The sequence below is a fragment of the Notamacropus eugenii genome, chromosome 5 (assembly GCF_028372415.1).
Source record: "Notamacropus eugenii isolate mMacEug1 chromosome 5, mMacEug1.pri_v2, whole genome shotgun sequence".
In the NCBI taxonomy this organism is placed as follows: domain Eukaryota; kingdom Metazoa; phylum Chordata; class Mammalia; order Diprotodontia; family Macropodidae; genus Notamacropus; species Notamacropus eugenii.
Genome location: NC_092876.1, coordinates 219,388,772 through 219,406,958, shown reverse-complemented (window position 1 = coordinate 219,406,958; position 18,187 = coordinate 219,388,772). Strand labels below are relative to the sequence as shown.

The 18,187-nt window shown below is 37.0% G+C and overlaps 1 protein-coding gene across 3 annotated transcripts in view; it reads left to right on the top strand.

Moving 5' to 3' along the window:
• Positions 1 to 8,897: 8,897 nt before the first annotated feature.
• Positions 8,898 to 18,187, top strand: part of ITGB6 (integrin subunit beta 6) — a 92,767-nt gene continuing 83,477 nt past the window's right edge. Inside the window, exons 1-5 of one of the 3 annotated variants that reach the window (XM_072612133.1) lie at positions 8,898 to 8,918; positions 9,440 to 9,516; positions 10,591 to 10,670; positions 14,819 to 15,023; positions 15,947 to 16,193. In XM_072612133.1, coding sequence (XP_072468234.1) covers positions 9,456 to 9,516; positions 10,591 to 10,670; positions 14,819 to 15,023; positions 15,947 to 16,193 — 593 coding nt within the window. In that variant the 5' untranslated portion in view covers positions 8,898 to 8,918; positions 9,440 to 9,455. Of the gene's footprint in view, positions 8,919 to 9,215; positions 9,333 to 9,439; positions 9,517 to 10,590; positions 10,671 to 14,818; positions 15,024 to 15,946; positions 16,194 to 18,187 lie in introns of those variants that run through there. The other 2 variants (XM_072612132.1, XM_072612134.1) reach the window with 2 other exon arrangements.

Sequence of the window (18,187 nt, the reverse complement as noted above, 5' to 3'; positions counted from 1 at the left end):
CTGCTTAATATTTACTTCATATATGTATGTACGTATGTATGTATGTAAATGTATATATACCTATACAGAGAGACAGAGACACATAAAGACAGAGACAGAGAGAAAGAGGAGTGAAGAGATCATATTTCTTTATATATGTACACATTTTTCCCTAATAAATTGAATGCTCCCTGAGGGCAAGGCTTGTTTTATTCTTGTCTTTGCATCTCCCATAAGTAGGAATCTAATAAATTCTTGTCAATGAATTGATTGGTTGATGAGAAATTAGAAAGGACACTTAAAAATATGATCTGGAAAAGAGGCTAGACTTTACCAAGGACAAATTGATAGCAGAAGCCAGTATCAGGGAATAAGCATTTATTAAGTGCCTACTACTGTATCAGTTAAGTGCTACACTAAGTCCTGAAGATTCCAAAGGGGAAAAAAAGGCAAGAAGAAATAGTTGCTGCTTTCAAGGAGCTCACCATCTAACGAGGGAAACAACATGTGAACAATTATGTATGTAGAACTTACAAGATAGATGGAAAATAATTAACAGAGGGAAGGCACTAGAATTAAGGCAAAACAGTTTTGAAAGTGTTGATAAGTTGATTTCTGAGGTATATAAAAAGAAGGAAGAGACTTGGCTGAATTGCATTTGGGCAATTTGTGCCCAAATGGAAAAAAATCACAGATGGCATTTTTACCAAAATAAAAGACAACTAAGAAGACAACAGCAACAACCAAACCATATGCCTAATTTCTCATTTCTATGAAGTTTTTACAAGAAATGTTTACACAGGAAACATAGGAAGGAAACAGTCAGGCTTTTAAAGACAAATTTCTATAGCGAGACAAATCTTCACAGTCACATAATCAAATGGATAAATGATAAAACACTTATTAAGGGCTTACTGTGTGCCAGGTACTGGCCAAACACTTGGTTAAAAATACAGACAAGACAGTCTCTAGCAGGTGTGCACTGGAGACAGCTCAGACTGGCTCCCAAGAGCCAACTGTTAAATTTTCAGTGAGAGCATTTATGCCTTGGAAATCAGTGAAAATCAGGTCTTGATTTTTTCGGTTTGTTGATTGTCTACACTTAAGAAAGTGATAGAGAAACTGTTAATAATATAGATTAAATATAAAAATGTATCTTGGTACAATTTTCCCAAGAAATCCTGTTATTGAACATTTACTAGCATAGACTCTACAAGGAAGACATTCTAATGGTGAAAGTGGGTATTTGAAAGGGAGAGGAGGGAGGTACTCAAGGGAGGGCAGGGTTTAGAAATGGCTGGGAAGTAATGTGGAGGCCTGGTTCCAGGCACAGTAAGATAAAAACTCATTGATTTGCATCCAGAGTTCCAGGAGCAAAGTCCAGGTTTCTGAGGGAAAGGAAAAGAGAAAGATGGCTGGAGTGTGAACAGCCTGGCTTGGAAATGCCTTGAAGTACTGAAAAATATAGAGAATTCAATATTATATTGTGATTATTCCTTATCAATTAAAAGGAAACACAACAACAAACCACATTTTACCTGACAGACCATGATGCATTCTGGAAGGCTATTTTCCCACAAGAGCAGCGAGGTGGCATCATAGAGCCCTGGACTTGGCATCAGGAAGTTTCATTTTGCTGAGTTCAAATCTGACTTCAGACACTTCCTAGCTGCGTGACCCTGAGCAAGACACTTAACCTTATTTGCCTCAGTTTCCTCATCTATGAAATGAGCTGGAGAAAGAAATGGTAAGCCAGTATCCTTGCTAAGAAAACCCCATGAACACTATTAAAATGATGGCATATGAGCCCCTCAGGTCCAAAGGTGTCCAATGTGATACTGGGGAAGGGCAGAGGACAACTACAAATAGCTCCAGAAAGGATCTCAAGTCTGAGAGAAAGTCAAAAGCAAGTTCAGCTGTGAATGTGTCTGGTGATGAAAGCCTAATGCTGCCAAATCTTTAATATAAGAACCTTTAATATAAGATCCATGAACCCAAGGTAAGCTAGATGTGGTCAAACAGGAAATGGAAAGATTAAACATCAACATCTTGGGTGTCAATGAACTTAAATGGATGAGAATGGGTGAATTTAATTCAGGTGATCCTTCAGTACTTTAATGCAGACAACTCATTGGAAGGACAAATACTGAAGGTGAAACTTAAATATTTTGGCCACATAATGAAAAGACAGGAATCATTGTGGACTGAAGGCAAAAGGAGATGGGTATGACAGAGGACAGCATAGACAGTATCATGGAAGCAATGAACATGAGGTTGGACAGACTTTGAAAGATAATAGAGGACAGAAGGGCCTGGAGTATTATGATCCATGAGGTTAACAAAGAGTCTAACATGACTGAATGATTGAATGATGAACGATGCTTATAGTAACGTCTCTAGTGCTTTGGGAAGATATTTAATGAAAAACATATAGGAGAACACTAAGCAATAATGTAGGATGAGAAGGCTGAGATTTGTACATGTGAAAGAAGTACTAATATCAATGAGATCATAGATCCATTGAAGTAGGGAAGTTGTAAGCACTTAGAAAGGAAAATAGTGATCACTATGAGCCAATGTTGGTTCACTGTATTAAATTATAGATTAACTTCATTTTCTTCTCTTTTTTTACCAGATGAATAGACTAATGGATTAGTGAAAAGCCATAAAGATGTCGTGCCACAATTTTAGCAAGGTGTTTGACAAAGTCAAGAGATGTTAGTGATTATCTAGCCAAAGCTTCTTATTTTACTAACAAGGAAACCATACTATGGAGGGAAACCAACTTCCTACTGTCAAAGTAATACAGAGAAAAAGAGTTGAATTCCAGGCCCATGTATTCTGACTATAAAAACAACAACTGAATATCTTGTGATAGCTTTGGACAATATGTGGAGGTGGGTTGGATGATGGTATAGTTAAGTGCATTTGGAATTAGTCAAATGACCTGATTAAGAAATTATACCACTCTGAAAGGAGAGTTCTAGTGATGTACCATAGAGCTCTGACTTGGACCTTGTTCTCTTTAACATTCATCAATTCCATAAATGAATTATATAGGAATTATAAAATTTATAGATGACATAGAGCTAAAAGTGATGGTTAACATATTGGAAGACAGTCTGAAATTCCAGAAGTTGTCAATAGGATAGAAAGATTGGCCCACTTTAAAAGCATTAAATTTTATAGGAACAAATGTAAAGTCTCATACTTTGGTTAAAAAATAACTATACAATTGCAGAATGGAGAGATATACCTAGATAACAGACCATAATAATAAATTTAAAGGTAATAGTGAGTTTCTAGCTTAATATGAATCAACAGTAGGATTGCATTGCTAAAAAATCTAATTTTTTGCTTGTATTAGTCACTGTTCAGTGATCAGAAGAGACAGATGATAATCCTATTGTATTCAGTACTGGTTAGACCTCATGGAGCATCATGTTCCATCTTAGGAAGGACATTGGCAAAACTTAAGGAAATCTACAGGAGACTACCCAAAGTGAACTCAGAAAATGCCTTCAATGAGGATGAATTGATGTGACTCAGAATGTTTAACCTATAGAACAGAAAATGTGGTTGGGGGAAGCAAAGAATGATACCTCTTTACAAATATCTTATATTGTCATTTAGACAAGAGATTAGACATTCTGCTTGTCCAGAGAGACCAAAACTAAGATTAACGATGAAAGTTACAATGAAGCATATTTTAGTTCATTATAAGGAAGGCTTTTCCTAAAAATTAGAGTTTTTCCATAGTAGGAGGGCCTGCCTGTTCAGGTAGTGAACTTCTCAATGCTTACAGTACTCAAGAAAAGGTGGGAAACCACTTTGGTGGGGAGGATATCATAGATGGGATTGATTATTCAGATTGGAAGTTGGACCAAATGACCAATAAAGGTTATTTGGGTTCTAGGATTCTCCTTAGTCAGTGCTACTATGTTGGTATAGAGATCAAAACATTTTTGAAAAGCCTGACTGAAGGAATCATTGCAACTGAAGCATTTCTCTAAAATGTGAAGGACTACATCCAATAGCAGCAATAGCTCCTAGTCGAAGAGATGCCTACCATTCAGATTTTATTACTACAAGGTTGTAATTCTCATTTGCCCCCATTACATTTCACTTAATACTGTCCTTTTATGTATGTCTCTCAATTTATAGATTTTAATCTCTTTGAGGCCATCGGCTGTTTTGCTTTTAAATACTGTATATCTCATTTATTACAAGAGGTTTTTTCTTCTTTTGGGAGTAGATGGGAGAGAAAAAATATAAATATTTTATCATTAAAAAATTCTTATTTTTATATATTCTCAGTGTCTAGCATGTGTTGAATCATGTCTGATTCTTTGTGACCCCACGGACTGTAGCACACCAATACTGTCTATGGGATTTTCTTGGCAAGGTCTTCTATTTCCTTCTCCAGTGGATTAAGGCAAACAGAGGTTAAGTGACTTGCCCAGGGTCACACAACTAGTAAGTACCTGAGGTTGGATTTGAACTCAGGATTTCTCAACTCTAGGACCATTGTCCTATCCACTGAGCTACCTAATTGCCCCTACCTAGCATAGTGCACTGCCATCTATTAAGTAGGAGCTTCACAAATTCTATCTAACTTTTACTAAATTGAATTGTCCCTTCTTGCATTGAAAATCAGTCTCAGAAGTGGGATTTCCTTATCATCAATGAAAAATGCAGAACTGTTCTTTTGTAGCAGTGATGGGGTTTAAATCAATTAGGATGGCAAAGGTCTTCAGTTCTAGTATCTGTTCTTCCATCTCATTTAGATAACTATAACCAGAAGGCAATAACAAAGGTTTCTTTTGGGTCTGGACAGAAAAAGGAACCAAAATTTCAAATATTTTGAGAAATGATTGATAGGTTTTGTTTTATTGATATGCATACAAACCAGACAAAAATGTGATATATTGTGATATATGCATCATGTTGTTGTTCAGTCATTTTTCAGTCATGTTCAACTTTTTGCAACTCCATTTAGGATTTTCTTGGCAAAACTTTTCAACTCATCTTACAGATAAGGAAACCAAGGCAAACAGGGTCAAGTGACTTACCTGGGGGTCACATAGTTTGTAAGTGTCCAAGGTAGGATTTGAACTTGGATCTTCCTGACTCTAGGGATGGCACTCTATCCACTGAGCCACTATCTATCTATTATCAGTATGCACTTTAGTAAGTGCTTGCTAACTGACTTGCATGTGCTTGAAATAAGGCAGGTTGTAATAAGAAACTCATTCCTAATAGGTGGCAGTACTTTCATTTGGTACAGTCTTTTTTTCCCCTTTCTCTCCCTAGCTCTTATTTCCTAGATCCTGAGAAGGAATCATGAGAATTTCTTCAGGGAGAGTTCAGAGTTACAACTGGGCAGGGCCAAAATTAAGCAAGGGTGGGTCTGGTAATTGACATAAATATCTCAGTGATGTTGGTTTATTTGGCTTCCTGGTGGGACTTTGGCATCAGGGCAAAGGTGAAGGTTGACACTCAACCCTTTGTGATTTTCTGTGACAGAATTAGGAATAGATCCATGAAGCAGAAGTTAGAAGGGAGAAAACAGAAGGTGAAAATGGCATCATCCCCACTTAAAAAATAACCCTACCAGATAGCAGAGCTGAAAATGTCTAGGGTTTGGTGTCCTACAAACTCTATTCAAATTATAGCTTTGCCATTTCTCCCGTAGGTTCAATTATCATCTCGATACAAAATCCATATATTTAGTCTTCCTCTCTCTCCTGAGCTCTAGTCCTATATCAATAGCTTCTTCCTGGTCCTGCCACTTTTATATCACATAAGTATCTCAAATGCAAAATGTTGAAGAAACAGATTCATTGTTTTCTCCCCCAAATCCACCTCTCTTCCTAACTTCCCTATTCTGACACCATTTTTCCAGCAACTTGACTTTGCAGCTCTGGACTGGTCACACTCTCTCATTTCTGGTCTCCAATCAGTTGCCAAGTTTTATCAATTCTATCTCCAATAAATCAATGAACAAACATTTATTAAGCACCTACTATGTGCCAGGCACTGTGTAAAGAACTGGAGATACACCCCCAAAATGGCAAAGACAGTCCCTGCCCTCAAGGACCTTATAATCTAACATAGGACACAATATGCCCATAAATCCATACAAAGCAAGCTACATATAAGATAAACAGGAAATAATTAACAGAGGGAAGGCACTAGAATTAAGAGGAATGGGGACAAGTTTGCTGCAAAAGATGGGATTTTAGTTGGGATTTAAAGGAAGTCAAGAAAGTTAGTAGGCAAAATTGAAGAGAGAGGGACCTTTCCAGACATGGGTGACAGCCAGGGAAAATGCCTGGAGTTAAGAGATGGGAGGGTCTTGTTTGTGGAACAGCCAGGAGACCAGTGTTACTGATCAAAGAATATGTCTGAAGGAATAAGGTATAAGAAGAATGGAAAGGGAGGAAGGGCTAGATTATGTAGGTCTTTGAATGCCAAACAGCATTTTGTATTTCATCTTGGAGGCAATAGAGTTTATTGAGTAGGGGAGGGACATGGTTAGACCAGTGCTCTAGGAAAATCACTTTGGTAACTGAGTGGAAGATGAATTGGAGTGGGAAGAGAGTTGAGGCAGGAAAATCTATTTGCAGGATATTATGATAGTTGAGGAATGAGGTGATGCCAGTCTGCACTAGAGTGGTGGTATGGTCAGAGGTTGCGACAGGAACATATAGGAAAGATGTTGCACAGGTGAAATGGACAAGCCCTGGCAATAAATTGGATGGGGGGGGTGGAAGAGGAAGAGGAGTTGAGATGATGAGGAGACCAAGAGGACCACTAGTTTGTTTGCCTGAGGAACTGAGAAGATGGTGCTGCTCTTTGTGGTAATGGAGAAGGTTAGCAGAGGGGAGTGTTTAGGGGGAGAAACAATGAGTTCCATTTCAGACATGTTTAGTTCTTTCTCTTCTCCACTCACATAGTCAGTATCCATATTCAGGGTCTCATCATCTTTCATCCTGGATGATTACAAAAGATTTTTAATCGGTCTCCCTGCTGCCATTTTCTCCCTTTTCCTGTTAAGCTATAATACAAGTGCCAAAGTGAACTATACTTTCCAAAGTTCAATTTAATTCAATTCCATAAGCTCCCTCTATGCTCAAGACATTCTTCAAGGTGCTAGGATATAAAGACAAAAATTAAAGTCTCCCATTGAGGAGATTACATTCTACTGGAGAATAAACACATACATAGACAAATAAGTAAAAAAAGAGGTGATACAAAATAAATGTAAGAGGGAGAAAGTACTTACAATTGAAAGGACCAAGAAAGACTTAATTAGGAGATACAGCCCCTCAACAGTCCTTTGAAGGAAGATAGAGATTCTAAGAGCTGGAGGTAAAAAGAGGAGTGCCTTCCCGAGTTGGAGTGCTACCTGAGGGAAGGTACGTGGGTCACAAATGAAATATCACATATCGGGAACAAAAGTAGACCACTTTGGTTGGAATGGATCATGCCTAACGGGAAGTATATGAAATTAGACTGTAAAGAGAAAATGGGAGTCAAATTGTAGAGAACTTTTAAAAATCAGCTAATTAAAAAAAATTTTTTTTGGTATTTTATCCTACCTCAATGCAATTAGGAAGACACTGAAGATGTTTAAGTAAGGAAATAATATAATCAATCTGGGTTTAAGGAATAAGTTTGTCATTTGAGTAGAGGATGATTGGAATGAGGGGACATGAGAAGCAGGGAAAACAAATAGCAGGCTATTGTAATATACCAGGAGAGAGGTCACCAGGTTCTGAACTAGAGTAGATACTGGGTAAGTAGAAAAAAAGGGAGGAATGTGAAAAATGCCATTGGCCTTCCTCATACCAAATAATACCAATTTGCAAAGTTTTTTTGTTTTATTTTCTGGATGGAAGAAAGGAGGAACACTGGATTTGGAGTAGAAAGCTATTTTTGAGTCTCATCTAGGACCAGTCACTTCATTTCTATTTTGTAATCCAGTGAAATAGACATGATGAAACTTACATTCTCTGCTTCACAAAAACATTGTGATACTTAAATAAAATTGTGGATGTGAAAAGGTATTGTAACTACAAAATAAGGTGTAAATCTATACTGTTGCCATTACTTTCAAAAGATCTAAATTCTAATCTTCGTTTTTCTCTCCTGGGTTTCTCTCTTATTCTCCCAAACCATGTTACAGTGTAATGCTCAAAATGACATTGCTCCCCACAGAGAGGGACTATTTGTAATATTTCCAGTCCTTACTTCCTGCTTGATAGCCCCAAAAAGATACATTTGCAAGGTGAGGGAGGGAGGAAAGTAATGCCCAAAGAAAGAAATTTTTTGTAAATCACTGTGTAATATCTGTGTAAAATCACCGTGTAAATATCAAAAGCCTACTATGTGCCAGATGCCAGAGGTAATAATATGATGACTGAAACAATCCTAACATTCCAGGAGTTCCCATTACTCTAAGGTCAGACAGTGGGGCAAGTGAACAAGTCAGAAGTCACCTGACTGTTTAGGATCTTCACTTAATACCCTAACTGTCTAACAATGTAGACTTTATCTTAATTCTTTGAGTCAGTGGGTGCTACTAGTTTATAGATAGTTTCTATAAACTGTCCTTTCTGTGTTTTTTTTTTATCTTGGGTTGGAACATACTTGCTAAAGTATTTGGATCAAAGAAAAAAACTGCTTACTTTAGTACATCCCATGAAGAATTTTAATTATTCCAATAGTTATATTTTATGTTATATTTTAGTTATTCCCATAAAAATCACCTTGCTAATCTGCAAAAAACCAGATCACATTATTTTAATTTTTTTTTGGTCTGATTATCAATTTGATGTTAGTGGTGATTTTTTTTCTTTTTCAGAGATAATTTTGCCTCAATTAAACTCAGAAAAAAAAGATCTGGATAAAGAAATGGAATCTTTAAGTCTCAGGTATCCTTTTTTCTCACAAATATTATATTTTACTTTAATGTAGCATTATGGTTAGTATTTTATTACTTTTCCTGTGTACATCAAAGTTATATAGGAAATACACAAAAATCACATTTTAAAGAATTGCTCTCTCATCATTTCACTGATTACAAATTCATTTGCAATATTGACTTTCTCTAGGACCCAGAGAGACTACTAGAATTTACACCCAAATTTCTACCTGAATGAGTTTCCCCACCTTCTTAGTGATTGTACACCTACCTTCCTTATAAGGAGAACAAGGAAGTGAATCATGTTCAAGTTGCTCTTAAGCAGGGCTTTTCTTCTTTACCTGTCCAGGTAGCCTCTGTTTTCATTTCAGTCTTAATGAAAACTTTTTTGCCCTTTCCATCTAGAGTTTCTGTTCAAAGCAGTGTAAGTAGTACTTACCATTTTCTGCTTCAAGAAAGAAAGTCTTTTACAATGTTCAACTTTGATCTTGCTATGTTGAAGGTAATTCACTTTTTAATCTGTCTGCACAGCGAGAACTGAAAACGAATGGGGATTGAATTGCTTTGCCTGTTCTTTCTATTTCTGGGAAGGAATAACCATGTTCAAGGTAAGACTCGTCAGCCCTCACATCCATTTCTGTCGCTGAATGTTTGGCAACACTGTCTTTAACAAGAAATGGGGAGAAGTTTCTGAACTGGTCTATCCCACAGCCCTTGCCTTTGAGGGAAAATGCTTTAACGGACCTCAGATACAGGACTGGGGAGCTTTGGGGATCTGTTTCTACAGGGTACCCTGAAGGATTACAGGACTTGCAAAGTTGCTTCGGTACTTTAATACAAGATATACAATAGAGTTGATGCACAAAAAATTAACCTGTGTAGCTACAATAATTATTTTGGAAACTTTAAAATATATTTTAATGATTTTTTTTTTTTTTTAGTATTACTGCCATTCCCCAATATCCTCCTCTCTCTCCTCCAGTTGGAATCTTCTTGAAATGATTTGGACACACAGCAAATCAAATCACTACTGTTAAGGATAACTTCTTTAGCGGAGGGGGACAGTGCCAATCATCAGTGTAGGAATTCTGTGTGAAAACTCCCTCTACTGTTTGCAAATCAACTCATCTGCCAATTATAATGTTAGAGAAAGGCTTGGAACACTAAGTGGTTAAGTAAAGTGTCTATGGTCATTTAGCTAATATGTGTCAAAAAATGGGACTCTTCCTGCTTCCAAGGACTCCCTCTCTAAACTATGACATGTTGTTTTTCCAAGGATAATCTCGGAAGAGAAAGAAATCTCATTTGGCTAGATAGTCTTATAATAATAAAAACTATTTACCAATACATTTATCTTCACATGTCAATAACTCTTTTAAAAATGACAAGTGTTAAATGATGAATAAAATCAAGCTTCATTTAAAATTATACACATTTACATATTTTTTAAAAGAAGAACATTACTATTAACATAAGGTAAGGAGATTTTGCCATAAATATTAACAACCAATTTATGTGGAAAATTAAAGGTCCATAAGAACTACTAACATTTAAAGAACTTGTTTACTGACAATTAAGATAAACTTCAGCTCTGTCCTACCCCAGTGCTTGAATCACCACAAGCCTTATGGAGAGAATGAGTAAATGCATAATCTCCTGCCTCTCTCTGGCTTTAAACACAGGGAGCTGTGCTGTGGGTAATGCAGAGACCTGTGAAGACTGCTTGCTCATTGGACCACACTGCTCCTGGTGTTCTCAAGAGGTAAAGCAAATAATCTCAAAGAATTTCCAACAGAAGTGTTTGTGTGAGCTTTTGCATTCATTCCACCAGCGCTGAGAATTGCTCTAAAATCCTGGTAGCAGACCATTAGCAGTGCTAATAGGATGTTCATTTACTTAATTTTAAGAAAAATTTGTTAGAGAAGGGATGTTAAGTTATTCTAGAAAGTGCAATTTACCACCTCTCGCATTAGAATATTCTGCTTTTTCATAAAGTTCTTTTTACCCATTTCCAAAACATAGTTTATACAGTTCTATGAATGTCCTGCCAATCTTGTGCTTACGTGACTTTTGTTGCAACATGTAAGTTCACAAAAAGGACTTAAATGATAGGTATGGAAGAATAGGGTTTCTTGGAAAATAGATGGTTCTAATAAAACTACATTCAATTGCAGCTCATTTCTAGAAAGAAGAGCAGCTGAGTGGCATGATAGTGCATAGAGTGCTCTCCCTGGAGTCAGGAAGAATCATTTTCCTGAGTTCAAATCTGGCCTCAGACACTAACTAGCTGTGTGACCCTAGGTGAGTCACTTAACCCTGTTTGCCTCAGTTTTCTCATCTGTAAAATGAGTTTGAGAAGAAAATGGCAAACCACTCCAGTATCTTTGCCAAGGAAACCCTAAAGGGGGTCACAAAGAGTCAAACATGACTGAAATGACCCACTGACAACAAAATGAAAGAACTTGACTTGTTGGAAAATATATAGTTCTAACAAAACTACATTCAGTGGCAGCTCAGGTATAGGAAGAACAATGGAGACTTGGTTTCAAATAATAGCCTTACTACTCATTATTTATATAACATTTGGGGATTACTTAATTTCCCTATCTCTCAGTTTCCTCATCTGTGAAATGGTAATAGTAATATCTATGTTACCTAGTGGTGAGAAATCAGCAATGTATATAAGCAAATAATCTACGCATTTTATAGAGCTATATGAGTTATAGAGAGTATCCTCAAGTTCTTCTTGCACTTTTAAGCTTTAAGAGTTTAAACCTGCATCACTGCTTTTGGGATACCCTGTATCAATATCAGGACTTTTCAGCAGCTAGTGAGTTAAATAAATCAGATATTGTCCTAGAGGAAAAACAAGGGATAAGAATCATAGCTTTTGGTCAGACCCCTAGGGTTGGAATGATAAGACTAAGATGGCTTAGGAAAATGTTTCATGTTTACCCTCTAAAATCCAAATATTATTATTAGATAATATCTTTATCATTATTATAATTATTCTCTAAATACTATTATTCCCATATTACTAAATTATGATGAATAAATGATTAATGAGATAAAGCACTCCTCCAGATGTACTAGAAGGGACTGCTGTTCATGTTTCCATTTCTATATAATGGATTGTATAAAGTAATTGTGTGGTTACTTACAGAACCTATAGTTCAAAGATCTACATCCTTTGGAAAGGGATCATACTGGAAAGGCACTTGAATTCCAATCAGGAAAGAGCTTTAAAAAGTAAAACCCAAATTCCAGTTTTAATTCAAATTCATGAAGGTCAGTTTGGCACAGCATAGCATCTTCCCAGGACAACCAAATGTCACCTCAAACATCCATCATGACATAAAGGAGTCAGCATTTCTTAGCCTGCAATAATCTCACAGAAAGCAACAAAAATTGAAATTGGGAATTCCTGTGCAAAAATTTCAGAAATATCCTGATTATTTTCTATTCATCCCAACAAAGAGGATTATCCTTTCCTTCAAGGGCTCCTAGGTTACTAATCCATCTTTGTTCATAGGACACAAGTTCATCTGTCAGATCATACAAAGCAAGAAACACTGTGACCAGGTTCTCTCTCTCTCTCTCTCTGTGTGTCTCTCTCTGTCTCTCTCTCTCTCTGTCTCTCTGTCTGTCTCTGTCTCTGTCTCTGTCTCTGTCTCTCATTGGCCTGACCACAGGTGATACTTGATATGATGCCTCCAATCCACAAGTATGTCTAGACCTAGGACCACAGGAGTTTTACTTCCGTGTACTTTCAGACTTAACCATAAAAACATGATCGCCACTGAAACTAAGAAGTTCTTCTTCATGGAGTTAATTTCCAAAAGAGCTAGTTCCACCCCACCCTGCTTCCCCACATATTCTAATCCTACTTTTGACATACAAGCTTGGAAAAAAAGTATATTTCATATAGATTTTTACTTATTTGTACTTATAGCAGTCAAAGCCCTGTATCCCTATATATATGTATGTATACAAATTTGCACACAACTGTATTTATGTGAATATATGTGTACATATACATATATGTATGGATATACATGAGCATTCATGTGTTCATCATTCGTTGCCAAAGAAGACCATGCCATCAGAGAAATGGTGACATGACTTGCGCTTGACTTTGGTTTGAGTGAGGAAGGGCTGTGCAGATCACCAGCTTCACTTCTCCTCCAGAGCCATCTGAATCCAGTGACCAGATATTCATCAGGATGACTGGAGATGACCCAGGATGAGGCAATTGGGGTTAAGTGACTTGCCCAAGGTCACACAGCTAGTGAGTGTCAAGTGTCTGAGGTGAGATTTGAACTCAGGTCCTCCTAACTACTGCACTGGTGCTCTTATCCACTGCATCACCTAGCTGCCCCCATATATGAGTATATGCATTTATTATATGCTAAGCACTGGAAATATACAGAAAAAATAAGTCACCTACCATCAAGGAGGCTATACTTTATCAAGGTAAGCAATACATATTCAAAGGAGTAGGGCAGCTAGGTGGCACAGTGAATAGCATGCCAGACCTGGAGTCAAGAAGACTCATCTTCCTGAGTTCAAATCTGACCCCAGATACTTCCTAATTGTGTGGCCTTGGGCAAGTCACTTAACCCTGTTTGTCTCAGTTTCCTCATCTGTAAAATGAGCTGGAGAAGGAAATGGCAAACCACTCTAGTGTCTTTGCCAAGAAAAGCTCAAATGGGGTCATGAAGAGTCAGACACAACTCAACAACAACAAATACAAAGGAGTACATACTATTAAAAAGATTAATCTATATATCATTCTAACATAGATAGATAGACATAAAATTTTAAGGTTGGGATTTAATTGAAGATAGCTTATCTTGGCAGCATTTATCCTGAAATTATGATAAAAAAGCATCCCAAGACCAGAAAGCTCACTTTTTAAACTTTATTTTTTAAATACTGTTTTCAGTGGCTATCCAATTATAACAAACCAGTAGTTTTACTGACAGGTGATGCTTAGCACCAAAGAATTAGTGGTTTCTAAATCTACGAATGCCCACATGGCAGCCTCACAGCTCTAGTGCAGATGTGGTCTATGTATCCAATGAGCTGCCTTCTTCATAAACTATGAATGAATAGACACTAACCCTTCTCCCATTTGACTGACACTTCACGGCTTACTAGTCTAGTACCTGGTGGCCACATTTGGCACTTGTTAGTATGGCATAAACTGGATTCTATTCTCCATCACCCAGATCACCAACTTCTGCCAACCAGAGAGAAATTATATTGGGAGCTCAGTAATAGCTAATAATCAAGAAGGGAAACCATTGCTGTCCAACAAAAGGGGGTTGTTATACTTACTTGTGCAATGAATGTGTGAGAAAGTGAAATTTGCTAAATAGGCAACATTTGAAGAGCTAGAGTTTAAAGTCCAGGAGAGATGCCAAAGGTGCTATAAAATTATAATATGATGTCATAATACCTCCAACAGTAAATAGTCCTTGATACTCTATCAGATCCTGGATGCTGAGAAGACACAGTTCCTACCACTGGACAGTTTATAGGAAATTAGTGATTTTACTGTACCTGAAATATGTGTTTATATGTCAATAGTTTAATCCTGTAGAAGATTCAGTATCTAACTACTGAAAAGATGTTTGAGAAGAAGAAACAATTGAAAAACTAGTATGTGAAACCACAATGCTGAAATAAAAAAGAAAGCTTTCTTATTTTATCAAGAGCTCTGTCAGCCTTCTAATTTGAATTAACTTTGGACATACAATAAGTATAATAGATGTGAGAGTATTTTGATCCCTGAATGGAGAGAGAAAGATGAATATTACATGTTACACAAATCATGCCTCATTATTCTATAAATAAACAAAGATTCTACTTACTTTCATCAGTCTTGACTTTTCTTTGCTTTTCTAGGACTTTACCCATCCATCTGGAATTGGTGAAAGGTGTGACACTGCAGAGAATCTTTTGGCTAAAGGATGTTTGCCACATGCCATTGAAAATCCTGCTTCCTCAATAGAAATACTTAGAAACAAGCCACTGAGTATAGGAAGTCAGAAAAATAGTTCGGATATTGTACAAATTTCACCCCAAAGCTTAGTTCTAAAATTGCGACCAGGTATGTTATAGCCCCTTGTTAACATGATGTTGCAGTCTCATTTCTTTTTTTTCCATTGATTCATACAACAAAGTTTCCAGTGTCACCTATATAAAGCAGGCTGTATGTGTTTAGGCTTGCATAGCACCAATTATAATTATGAATCACAAGCGATTTCTTTTTATATAAATGGAGACTAACCAACAACGATGTCTTTACTTAGGTGGGTTACTAGTGCTCCTAACATAGAATTGAAAACCTTACCAAACAACAACTCTGCCCTTGCCCTGTAAAAAACCAACCAACAAACAAACAATCCATGTGTAATTGTAGCCTTGGGGGGCAGAGAGGAAGGGGTGGGGAGAACAGAGTAAAAAGTGCGCAGCAGAAAACAAAAGAAAACTTACAAGGAAGCAAAGAAAAGATGGATAGCTCTCAATACAATTAGTAGTATTTATTACATGGGCTTTCTTGACATGGAAATTTATTGCTATATATTGAATCCTCTCAGGTTCTGCTGTGCACATGACGTTTTTTTTTCTTTTCTTATTTTGTATTTAAGTTTTAAAAAGAAATAGAAAAAAATGCAAATGCCTTTGAGGTTTGTTTCACATTTCTCTGAGTATTTGAATGCAGCTCCAGTCTGTCATTTGGTTTGCTTCACCTCTTTGAAACCACAGAAATCAGATTATCTTAAATCTAAATGGATGCTGCTTTTCCCAAGATGATATAAAATATCCTGCCTTACATGTCCTTTTGTAGCTCTATACATAACTGGTAAGAGTTTGCATGGGAATATCAGCTTATGAAATGTATCCTGTCACTGTTTTTACCAGCCATTCCTTTAGGAACATCTCTCTGAAATAACTTAATATACTGGTCCAGTGACTGATCTGATACAAAGCTTAATGTGTTCATTTTTTCTCCTGCTGTGGTTTTACAAGGTAATGAGAAAACATTACAAGTTCATGTTCGCCAGACTGAGGATTATCCAGTAGATTTGTATTACCTCATGGATCTCTCAGCTTCCATGGAAGATGACCTTAATACAATAAAGGAGTTGGGCTCCACGCTGTCCAAAGAGATGTCTAAATTAACAAGCAACTTCAAGCTGGGCTTTGGCTCCTTCGTAGAAAAACCAGTTTCTCCTTTTATAAAGACAACACCTGAAGAAATAGCCAACCCTTGCAGGTAAGTATGAGAGTTCTCTCATCTTTGTATTATACGTACTGCTTTTCTGTGGAAATAGTCACCTTTCTGAGTTCCTGCTGCCAGGCACTTTCCAGGTCTTTGGCATTCATCTACTATTTGGTAGGTTTGCTTGGCGTTTTCTTGCTTGGTACAAATGTGAGATCACTTTGATGACATTTTGCTAGCCACATGAAACTGGGAAGCTCAGAGCTGCAGAATTTGAAAGGGCCCCTTATGTACATTCGAATGTGGCAAACTTAGCTCTGTTTTTCTGGAGCCAGAGGTAAACTGGGCCCTCAGTACTGGTTTTACTGGACTGTGATGAGTCCTAGAGATGCCTTTTGCTACAATGACCTCCACTTAGTGAGGTTACTTGAGCAAGGAACCACACCCACTCATATTATCTTGCTCAGTCACTCTCACTATTGCCAAAATATCTCTCTCTGTCTCATCTCTCTCTGTCTCTGTCTCTCTGTCTCTGTCTCTCTCTCTCTGTCTCTCTCTCTGTCTCTCTCTGTCTCTCTCTTTCTCTCTGCCTATCTCTTGTCCTCTTTTAGCTTTCTGTGACTTATTTGGGAAAATGTGAATTTCCCTTATTTATCTTCTATTTAAACCCCAATGACTAACAACTTTCAGTAGGAAAGTGATTTCTGTAAGTCCATTATATCATAATGTAATCATCAATCTAAAACATGGATTATGCACACATCTGTCAAGAGACACTATTTACCTTGCTTGAGAAATGTAAAGCACACTTTTTAATTTAATGTAATTGAAATTATCCATTTTCAAATGTTAACTCCCTTGAAATGCACAAAGGCACTTAGTATTTATAAGACCATTTTCCAAGCTCATATTAGCATTTGACATACATTTTTATACATCAAAGTTACCAGCATATATGAAAGAGAAACTTATACTTTGACACTTTAATAGATTTGTGATATCATTCATCTAACATGCTGGAGGCTCTCCTCTGATTCTTTTAATACCTCAGGGGTATCCCTCTCTTGTCTCTCATTCTCCCCACATAACTGCTCCCATCTTCTTTCCTAGTCATACTTGTCCATCAAAAAGCTTTTTCTACTACTCCTACCCTTAAGTCATCTATAACTGCACATTAAAGTCAATGTATATCCAACATGCATTTTTCCATGTCCCTTTGGTGTTCTGTGATTCCCAGATATACAGCATCACTAGGGAGTAAAAAAAGCAAAACAAGTTTTAAAATACTATTTTCAAAACTGTAAGTTGTTTTTCAACTGGAGCCTGGCCAAATAAAGTTTTTGAGGTCTTGTACAAGACAGCTTGGCTTCTGGGTGAATGACTGGCATAGCCTCAGGATTAGGTGAGAACAAATTTCAAGGACGGCACCAATTTTGCAGTACTCTGACTCACTGTAAGGTAAGGGAAACTTTGTGTGTGAACTTCCATACTTCTAATTATTTAGAACAAAGCTATTTATTAAACTGCCAGTACAGATAATAGCATGAGTCTAAATAGCTTTTAGTTTTTATATGCATTTCCCTTTCCTGCCACAAACTACCAAGGGCAGACCTAGCTGGTTATGTCTGAGTAACTTCTGCCCCAAGGGGATACATTTGGATGAGTTCAAACTGAAAGACTATGAATAAGTAGTAGTGTCATGAAGTTTATTATAATCAGTATGATGGTTTACTAGAGAACACAATTAAACTAATAATCTCAATTGTTTTAATATATGTGCTAGCAAAGTATCTTGAATGCATAATGCATACCCATGAACCATAAAAATTTAATAAAAACAACTTGACTGATAAGAGATGAAAAGAATACAATTTCTCAAGTTAAAACAGGATGTTGAGTGAGACAAAGCACTCCTACTTCAAGGCCTTGGTGGCAGCTAGTTTTCTAGGTGAGGAAGGCATTCTCTAAGGAGCCTGAGAGCTCCCATAAAATCACTGACACCAATTCCTCTAATGCTGGGTCTTTTAAGCCTTGTGGGATAATTCTTT